The 10,014-nt window shown below is 40.6% G+C and overlaps 1 protein-coding gene across 1 annotated transcript in view; it reads left to right on the plus strand.

Annotated features, from left to right (window-relative positions):
* The window catches only part of plcg2 (phospholipase C, gamma 2), a 35,165-nt gene extending 26,227 nt beyond the window's left edge, over window positions 1–8,938 (plus strand). Inside the window, exons 29-41 of the mRNA XM_083894345.1 lie at window positions 1,143–1,211; window positions 1,382–1,491; window positions 1,577–1,673; window positions 1,973–2,045; window positions 3,135–3,307; window positions 3,413–3,515; window positions 4,724–4,927; window positions 5,057–5,196; window positions 6,626–6,734; window positions 6,845–7,012; window positions 7,120–7,208; window positions 8,561–8,727; window positions 8,831–8,938. Coding sequence (XP_083750471.1) covers window positions 1,143–1,211; window positions 1,382–1,491; window positions 1,577–1,673; window positions 1,973–2,045; window positions 3,135–3,307; window positions 3,413–3,515; window positions 4,724–4,927; window positions 5,057–5,196; window positions 6,626–6,734; window positions 6,845–7,012; window positions 7,120–7,208; window positions 8,561–8,727; window positions 8,831–8,876 — 1,548 coding nt within the window. The 3' untranslated portion in view covers window positions 8,877–8,938. The remainder of the gene's footprint in view (window positions 1–1,142; window positions 1,212–1,381; window positions 1,492–1,576; window positions 1,674–1,972; window positions 2,046–3,134; window positions 3,308–3,412; window positions 3,516–4,723; window positions 4,928–5,056; window positions 5,197–6,625; window positions 6,735–6,844; window positions 7,013–7,119; window positions 7,209–8,560; window positions 8,728–8,830) is intronic.
* Window positions 8,939–10,014: the final 1,076 nt, after the last annotated feature.

Below are 10,014 nucleotides of genomic sequence, written 5' to 3' on the forward strand. Positions count from 1 at the left end.
ATATAGATAGATATAGATGTATAGATATATAGATATAGATGTTATATAGATATATAGATGTATAGATATATAAAGATGTATATATATATAGATATAGATTAAATATAGATGTATAGATATAGATGTATAGATATTATATAGATATAGATGTATAGATTTATATATATATAGATATAGAGATATAGATGTATAGATATAGAGATATAGATGTATAGATATAGATATATATGTATATATATTATATAGATAAAGATGTATAGATATTACATAGATATAGATGTATAGATATTATATAGATATAGATCTATAGATATTATATAGCTATAGATATTATATAGATGTATAGATATTATATAGATATATAGATATAGATGTATAGATATTATATAGATATAGATGTATAGATATTATATAGATATATAGATGTATAGATATATATGTATATATTTATATAGATTGATATAGATGTATAGATAGATATAGATATATAGATATAGATGTTATATAGATATATAGATGTATAGATATATAAAGATGTATATATATATAGATGTATATTAAATATAGATGTATAGATATTATATAGGTATAGATGTATAGATAGTATATAGATATGTAGATAAAGATGTATATATATAGATGTATATAGAGATATAGATGTATAGATATTATATAGATATAGATATAGAGATATATAGATGTATAGATATTATATAGATAAAGATGTATAGATATTACATAGATATAGATGTATAGATATTATATAGATATATAGATATAGATGTATAGATATAGAGATATATAGATGTATAGATATTATATAGATAAAGATGTATAGATATTACATAGATATAGATGTATAGATATTATAAAGATATAGATGTATAGATATTATATAGCTATATATATTATATAGATATAGACATATATGTATAGATATTATATAGATATATATATTATATAGATGTATATATATATATAGATAAAGATGTATAGATATATAGCTATATAGATAAAGATGATAGTCTGATTGTGTTCACTGGAATAATCTCATTGCACCTCTAATAGTGAGTGATGTTGGTGCATGCAGAGTGAGTGACTTTGGTGCGGGGAGAGTGAGTGACAGTAGTTTTGTTTCACAGGTGAAAGACTGTGCGTCTCTGTACGACATGAAGGCGTACGTGGAGCCCAACGAGATCGAGCTGTCGCTGGTGAGTGTTCACCACAACTGTGTGTGTACGTCACACCCAGCAGTTTCCTGACATGACCTTTGTGTGTGTGTGTGTGTGTGTGTGTGTCCGTGCGTGTGTGTGTGTGTCCGTGCGTGTGTGTGTGTGTTCGTGCGTGTGTGTGTGTGTGTGTGTGTGTGTGTCTTCCTCAGCCTCAGAGAACAGTCAGAGCGTTATACAGTTACCAGGCGAAGAGGTCGGACGAGCTCAGCTTCAGTAAAGGAGCTTTGATACACAACGTGACAAAGGAGAACAACGGATGGTGAGCGCGCACGCACACACACAGAAAATAAAATACACGTACAAAAACAACACAATTGGACAACACACTGACCCACTCCCCGCAGGTGGAAAGGTGACCACGGAGGAAAGATTCAACAGCTGTTTCCATCCAACTATGTCGAGGAAGTTTCTAACTTTACACAACCTGAGACCAAAATACAGGTGTGTGTGTGTGTGTGTGTGTGTGTGTGTGTGTGTGTGTGTGTGTGTGTGTGTGTGTGTGTGTGTGTGTGTGTGTGAGTGTGTGTGTGTGTGTGTGTGTGTGTGTGTGTGTGTGTGTGTGTGTGTGTGTGAGTGTGTGTGTGTGTGTGTGTGTGTGTGTGTGTGTGAGTGTGTGTGTGTGTGTGTGTGTGTGTGTGTGTGTGTGTGTGTGTGTGTGTGTGTGTGTGTGTGTGTAATCATGACCTGTCCTCTGACTGAGACTAACCTGTGTGTGTGTGTGTGTGTGTGTGTGAAATCAGGAAATGGAAGACAACCCACTCGGGGAACTATGTAAGGGAATAGTGGACATCTCCAAGTGCAACATCCAAAACTGTGAGTACATGAGGTTCAGCGTTAAAGTGAGAAGCTTTAGGGACGTCTTCATCTTCACTGTTGACTGATCGTCTTCTTCCTCCCTCGTCGTCCTCCCTCTTCGTTGTCTTCTCTCGTTTTCTTCTCTCGTCGTCCTGCCTCGTCGTCGTCCTCCTCTCTTCGTCGTCCTCCCTCGTCGTCGTCCTCTCTCGTCCTCCTCTCTTCGTCGTCCTCCCTCTCGTTCTCTCTCGTCGTCGGCCTCCCTCCGGCGGCCTCTCTCGTCGTCCTCCCTCTCGTCTTCCCTCGTCGTCCTCCCTCGTCGTCGTCCTCTCTCGTCCTCCTCTCTCGTTGTCCTCTCGTCGTCCTCCTCTCTCGTCGTCCTCTCTTGTCGTCTTCCCTCTCGTCGTTCTTCGTCAGCCTCTCTCGTAGTCCTCTCTCTCGTCTTCCTCCCTCTCGTCCTCTCTCATCGTCCTCCCTCGTCGTCTTCCCTCTCTCGTCGTCTTCCCTCTCTCGTCGTCTTCCCTCTCTCGTCGTCTTCCCTCTCTCTCGTCGTCCTCCCTCGTCGTCCTCCCTCGTCGTCGTCCTCTTTCTTGTCTTCCTCCCTCTCGTCCTCTCTTGTCGTCCTCTCTCGTCTTCCTCCCTCTCGTCCTCCCTCCTCGTCTTCCCTCTCGTCGTCCTCCCTCCTCGTCTTCCCTCTTCGTTGTCTTCTCGTCGTCCTCCCTCTCGTCGTCCTCCCTCTCGTCGTCCTCCCTCGCCGTCCTCCCTCGCCGTCCTCCCTCTCGTCCTCCCTCTCGTCGTCCTCTCTCTTCCTCCCTCTCGTCGTCCTCCCTCTCGTCGTCCTCTCTCGTCGTCTTCCCTCTCGTCCTCCCTCTTCGTTGTTCTCTCTCATCGCCCTCCCTCTTGTAGTTCTCCCTCTTCGTCGGCCTCTCTCGTCGTCCTCTCTCGTCGTTCTCCCTCTTCGTCGTCCTCCCTCGTCGTCCTCCCTCGTCGTCCTCTCTCGTCGTCCTCCCTCGTCGTCCTCTCTCGTCGTCCTCCCTCCCTCGTCGTCCTCCTCCCTCTCATCCTCCCTCTGGTCCTCACCGTCCCTCTCTGTTACCCTGTCGTTGCCAGTGAAGAGCGGTAAGAGCGGGAAGCCTCACGTGTTGACGCTGCAGGACCTGGAGCAGGAGAGTGTGCAGTTTGACGTGGCTGCAGCGTCTGTGGAGGAGCTGTTTGAGTGGTACCAGGCGGCCTGGGACATCACTCAGAGAGAAATCAGCAAACAGTTCAGCAGGGAACAAGAGGTGAGAGGAAGAGTTTAGCTTCAGCGCTGAGCCTAAATGACCCCACAAACCAACCGCGTGTCAGCATCAACAGGAAGTGGCTCTTTTTTTTTGGCCCAATCACAGATGAGGCAGCAGGTGGAGGTGGAGAAGAAGGACGAGGTTGCCAGGGAGATGTCTGACCTGGTGGTCTACTGTCAACCACGCAGCAAAGAGAAGGACCGCTTTGGTAAACACAGCTGAAACACACTTAGAGCAACACCAGGACAAACAGACATAAGATAAGGCAGCACTTTGTCTCACTCTGAAGACGGCTGTTTTTCACTGGGATCTGAGGTTTGTAAACCACTCACGTCTCCCTGCACCAAAGCCCATTGAGTAAACCAGTGATTTTAACATCACAGAGACACAGGAGTTGTTGATCCACTGCTGCCTCCATCACTAACTTACAATGACTGATTTTTACAGTTCGGCATTCAAAACCCTTTGTTCAGATTAACATCAGTGACACAAAGTGACCACACGAGGCAGCAGTAGACCAGCAGCTCCAGCTAAAATCACTAATTTTCTCTATGGGCTTTGGTTTGGGAGTGTGAGTGGTTCATTAACTTCCTGTGTCACAGTGAGATAAAGACGTGAACAAGCTCATGTGCAACCATGTTTCAGGCTAGTTTTTTTATTATTATTTTTAAATAAATAAATTTTTTTTTTTTTTTTAAAAAACATTTTCTTTCTTTCTTTTCCCAGTTGTTTTCCCCCAAATTAGTTTTTCCAGTTTTTTTTTCTAAAAAAGTTATTTTTTAAGTCAAAAAAAGTTTTTTTTGTCGTTGTCATTGTGATTGATTGTTCAAAAAATTTGTTTTCATTTGCTTCAAAAAGAATTTTTTCCCAAAAAAGTTTTTTTTGGGAAAGTTTCAAAAAAAAATTTGTATCAAAACTTTTTTTCCCAAAAACGTTTTTTTTTTTTAGAAAAAGTAAAAAAATATATATATTTTTTAATCTAAAATGTTTATCTAAAATGTTTTATTTTTTCAGAAAAAGTAATTTTTTAAGTTTTTGTTTTTTTTAACCCTTGCGGTCCCCCGGGGCGAGCGCGTCGAAGAGAGCTGTCGCAGTCGGGGCAGCGGAGTACGGAGCAGGCCCTGCACAGGCCGACTCTGCAAGCGGTGCAGGGGGAATCAATTTTTTTAAGTAAAAAAAAAATTAAGAAAAAACTTTTTTCCCCTTTTTCCTTCCAATTTTTTTTCCATAAACGTTTTTTTTAAGTAAAAAAAAAAATTAAGAAAAAACATTTTTCCCCTTTTTCATTCCAAATTTTTTTTTTCAGAATGTTTTTATCCCCGGAAAAAAAAGTACTTTTTTCATCCAAACCACGTCCCGAAACACTGATTGAGTGTGAACGTCCCTGTTGTCAGTGACCGTCTCATGTTTCCACAGACGGTTACAGCTACAAAGAAATCCGCTCCTTTGTGGAGAACAAGACACCGGGAAAGAGCCGCACCAAGGACTTCCTGCAGTACAACAGCAAGGCTCTGAGCCGCGTTTACCCCAAAGGCCAGAGGGTGGAGTCGTCTAACTACGACCCTTACCCGCTGTGGGCCGTTGGATGCCAGATGGTGGCGCTCAACTTCCAGACTGCAGGTAGAGGAGTTGACCTGAGCTCACGTTCTGTCACAAACATCCAGTAAACACCGAAATATCACCGATCCTGTTCGAGACAGATACAGTATTTAAAGCAGAAGTTTGGATCGTGTGTGTGTGTCCATTTAGATAAATACACCCAGTTGAACAGCGCCCTCTTCAGTTTGAACGGAGCCACTGGTTACGTGCTGCAGCCGGAATTCATGCGCTACGACGCCTACGACCCTCATCAGGAGAAGAACAAGGTCAAGTACAACATTGTAGTCCGGGTACGTTTGTACACACACACACACACACACACACTCACACACACACACTCACACACTCACACACACACACACTCACACACACACACTCACACACACACACACTCACACACTCACACACACACTCACACACACACACTCACACACTCACACACACTCACACACACTCACACACACACTCTCACACACACACACACACACACACTCACACACACACACTCACACACACACACACACACACACTCACACACTCACGCACACACTCTCACACACACTCTCACACACACACACACATGCAAACACACGATAAAACAATCTATTAAAAATGAAAAAATGATATTGAGAGTAAAGCAATTATAATATAATATTATACAAACAATTCAGAAAAGTTTGCAATAGGAGCATGTGATTGTTTATTATATTAAGTGGGTAAAACAGTAAGTATGTTGTTGTTGTGATTGCTGTCTGTGTTGTTGTGATTGTTGTCGTTGTTGTTGTGATTGTTGTTGTTATTGTTGTGATTTGTTGCCGTTGTTGTTGTGATTGTTGTTGTTGTTATTGTCGTGATTTTTGTTGTTGTGATTGTTGTTGTAAATGGTGTTGTTGCTGTCGTTGTTGTGATTGCTGTTGTCGTTGTGATTGTTTTTGTTGTCGTTGTGATTGTTGTCGTCATTGTTGCGATTGTTGTTGTTATTGTGATTGCTGTCGGTGTTGTTGTGATTGTTTTTTTGGTTGTTGTGATTGTTGTGATCGCTGTTGTCGTTGTGATTGTGGTTGTTGTTGCGATTGTTGTTGTAAATGTTGTTGTTGTGATTTTTTTGTTGTCGTTGTGATTGTTGTTGTCGCTGTTGTGATTGTTTTTGTTGTGATTGCCGTTGTCGTTGTTGTTGTTGTGATTGCTGTCGGTGTTGTTGTCGTTGTTGTGATTGTTGTGATTGCTGTTGTCGTGATTGTTGTTGTGAATGTTGTTGTTGTTATTGTGATTGTTGTTGTCGTTGTTGTGATTAATGTCGGTGTTGTTGTGATTGCTGTCTGTGTTGTTGTGATTGTTGTCGTTGTTGTTGTGATTGTTGTCGTTATTGTTGTGATTTGTTGCCGTTGTGATTGTTGTTGTTGTGGTTGTTGTTGTTATTGTGATTGTTGTTGTCGTTGTTGTGATTAATGGCGGTGTTGTTGTGATTGCTGTCTGTGTTGTTGTGATTGTTGTCGTTGTTGTTGTGATTGTTGTCGTTATTGTTGTGATTTGTTGCCGTTATGATTGTTGTTGTTGTTGTGATTGTTGTTGTTGTGATTTGTTGCCGTTGTGGTTGTGGTTGTTGTGGTTGTTGTGATTGTTGTTGTCGTTGTTGTTGTGATTGTTGTCGTTGTCGTGATTGTCGTTGTTGTTGAGATTGTTGTCGTTGTTGTGATTGTTGTTGTTGTTGTTGTGCAGGTCCTCGCAGCCAGACATCTCCCTAAACCCGGCCGCAGCATTGTCAGTCCCTTTGTAGAGATGGAGCTGTACGGACACACGGAGGACAAGTTCAAGACCCTCGTCTGTCGTAAGGATGATGACGATGATGGTGATGATGAAGATGATGATGAAGATGACGTCAGTGTTGTTGTTGTTGTTGTTGTTGTTGTTGTTGTTGTTGTTGTCTGTACTGTGCAGCTGATAACGGTCTGAACCCCGTGTGGAAGTCGCCCTCTGAGCCGGTCGTCTTCACTGTGTACGAGCCTGAACTCACCTTCCTGCGCTTTGTGGTCAACGAGGAAGACATGTTCTCTGAACCCAACTTCCTGGCCCAGGCCTCGTTTCCTGTTAAAGGAATACGCTCAGGTGGGGACGCACCACACACACACACACACACACACACACACACACACACACACACACACACACACAGACAAAGATGTGATCATGTGACGTAAACATTTTTTTCACAGGTTACCGCTCTGTTCCTCTGAAGAATGGATACAATGAAGACTTGGAGTTGGCCTCACTCTTAGTGTTTATCAGTGTGCAGCAGGCGCCGGTGAGCGCACACACACACACACACACACACACACACACACAGTGTCATATTTAAACATTATGTGTCCCGTTGTGATTGTTGTTGTTGTTCCTCATGTTCTTGTTGTTGTGATAGTTGTGGTTATAATTGTTGTTGTTGTGATTGGTGTGTTTGTGATTGTTGTGATTGTTATTGTTGTGATGTCATTGTTGTTGTTATTTTTGTTGTTATGATTGTTGTTGTGGTTATGATTGCTGTGGTTGTTGTTGTGTTCCTCATATTCTTGTTGATGTGATGGTTGTTGTTGTTGGGATAGTGGTTATAATTGTTGTTGTTGTGGTTGTTGCAATTGGTGTTGCGGTTGTTGTGATTGTTGTTGTGGTCGTGATTGTTGTGATGTCATTGTTGTTATGATTGTTGTTGTGGTTATGATTGCTGTGATTGTAACTGTTGTTGTGGTTATGATTGTTGTTGTGGTTGTGATTGTTGTTGTGATAGTTGTGGTTATGGTTGTTGCAGTTGTTGTTTGTGATTGTTGTTGTTGTGGTGATAGTTGTGGTTATGATTGTTGTTGTGATACAGTATTTGTGGTTATGACTGTTGTTGTTGTTGTGTTTGTGATTGTTTTTGTTATGCTTGTTGTTGTAGTTGTTGTGATAGTTGTGGTTATGATTGTTGCAGTTGTGTTTGTGATTGTTGTTGTTGTGGTGATAGTTGTGGTTATGATTGGTGTTGTGATACAGTAGTTGTGGTTATGATTGTTGTTGTTGTGTTTGTGATTGTTGTTGTTGTGAAAGTTGTGGTTATGGTTGCTGTGTTTGTGATTGTTGTTGTGGTTATGGTTGTTGTGTTTGTGATTGTTGTTGTGGTTGTGGTTGTGATGGTTGTTGTTGTTGTTGTTGTTGTAATAGTTGTGGTTATGATTGTTATAATTGTTGTTGCGATACAGTAGTTGTGGTTATGATTGTTGTTGTGGTTATGGTTGTTGTGTTTGTGATTGTTGTTGTGGTTGTGATTGTTGTTGTTGTAATAGGTGTGGTTATGATTGTTGTTGGTGTTGCTGTGTTTGGGATTGTTGTTGTTGCGGTTGTTTTGATTGCTGTGATTGTTGTTGTGATGATTGTTGTTGTTGTTGTTGTTGTGATTGTTGTTGTTGTTGTTGTAGTAATAGTTGTGGTTATGATTGTTATAATTGTGGTTGGTGTTGCTGTGTTTGGGACTGTTGTTGTTGCGGTTGTTTTGATTGCTGTGATTGTTGTTGTGATGATTGTTGTTGTTGTAGTTGTTTTGATTGCTGTGATTGTTGTTGTTGTGATTGTTGTTGTTGCACACACACACACACACTGGTTTGACCTGGTCCTCCCGTCCCTCAGAGGACAGACGAGGAGCTGTACTCGTCTTCCTGTCAGCTGAGGAGGAAACAGGCTGAGGCGAGCGCTGAACACTTCCTGTACGACGCTCACGCCAACATTCAGCCGTCCACACTTCCTCAGCAGCAGAGTCAGCTCAGCAGAGACTTCAGCACCAGTGACAGACACAGGTGAGACACACACACACACACACACACACAAGAGTTATTATTATTATTATCATTATTGTTATTATTATTATCATTATTATTATTATTATTTTTATATCTACAGGACGACGAAGGACAAGAAAACGAACAGCAGTAAATTCTACTCGTGATGTGGACGGTGAAGAGCTGGAGGAAACATGACTCAGCAGAAACGCCCGTCTTCCTCCTGAGCAACAGTTTATATATATATATATATATATATAAATATACACGTAGGTAAACATATATGTATACGTACATATATATATATATATACATTTATATATATATTTATATATATAAAATCAAAATGGTTGAGAAACATGTAAATGAACTGATTGTTTCGACACTTTTGCGATATTTTCCAAAGTAACTCTCCATGTGATGTTTTGCATTTGTATTTATTTTGAATTCTCGATGCAGGTCTGCTCGCCACTGTTGACTTTAATAGTCATGATGATGATAATAATAAAAGTAATAATAATAATTATGATAATGATGATGATAAAAAGAAGAGGTTTGAGCTGTTCTTTCCTCTGCTATGTTTATGCTGTAGCTTAACGGGACACATAATGTTTAAGTAGGACGCTGTGTGTGTGTGTGTGAGGCACACTGAGGACCAGTGAGGGTTTTTAACCAACAAAGTGAGGTCATTTTTACAGAGTGAGGACATTTTGGTCGGTCCTCACTTTGTTTTCATTGAATTCACTTCCTTAGGTTGCTATAACACGCTATACTCAATTTGTCAAAAAAAAAAAATTCAAATTTCTGTCAAATTTTGGACCAAAACTTTTGGGTTGATTGTTTTTTTTTCAAATTTTGGACGACATACTATAGTATGACGTTTTTGTCAAATTTTGGACCAAAAAAAAAAAAAAAAAAAAACATCGAAAAAGTTTTCCAGCCCTTTTTGCTCTGGGGCTCCACCTGCAGACATTTGATGGTACTGCAACCAGTAGTTCTTTGTAGATATTTGTAATTGTGTTACAAATTGTGTGTTGTGTGGAAATGCTGGTCCTCACTTTGTCAGCAACCCAGTCCTCAGTATGCAGCAAATACAAGAATGTGTGTGTGTGTGTGTGTGTGTGTGTGTGTGTGTGTGTGTGACCTAAATATGAATCGTTTCAATAAATTGGTGAAACTGGAACGTTTCCGTTGCTCTTTCACATTTATTTACTTGATGAAGATGAAATGGAAAAAAACGTGACGGTTTATGAAAGAAGAAAACAGATCAACACGTCATGTTACATTTTCAATGGGTTTTTATTG

The sequence above is a fragment of the Microchirus variegatus genome, assembly GCF_963457635.1.
Source record: "Microchirus variegatus genome assembly, chromosome: 8".
Taxonomy (NCBI): domain Eukaryota; kingdom Metazoa; phylum Chordata; class Actinopteri; order Pleuronectiformes; family Soleidae; genus Microchirus; species Microchirus variegatus.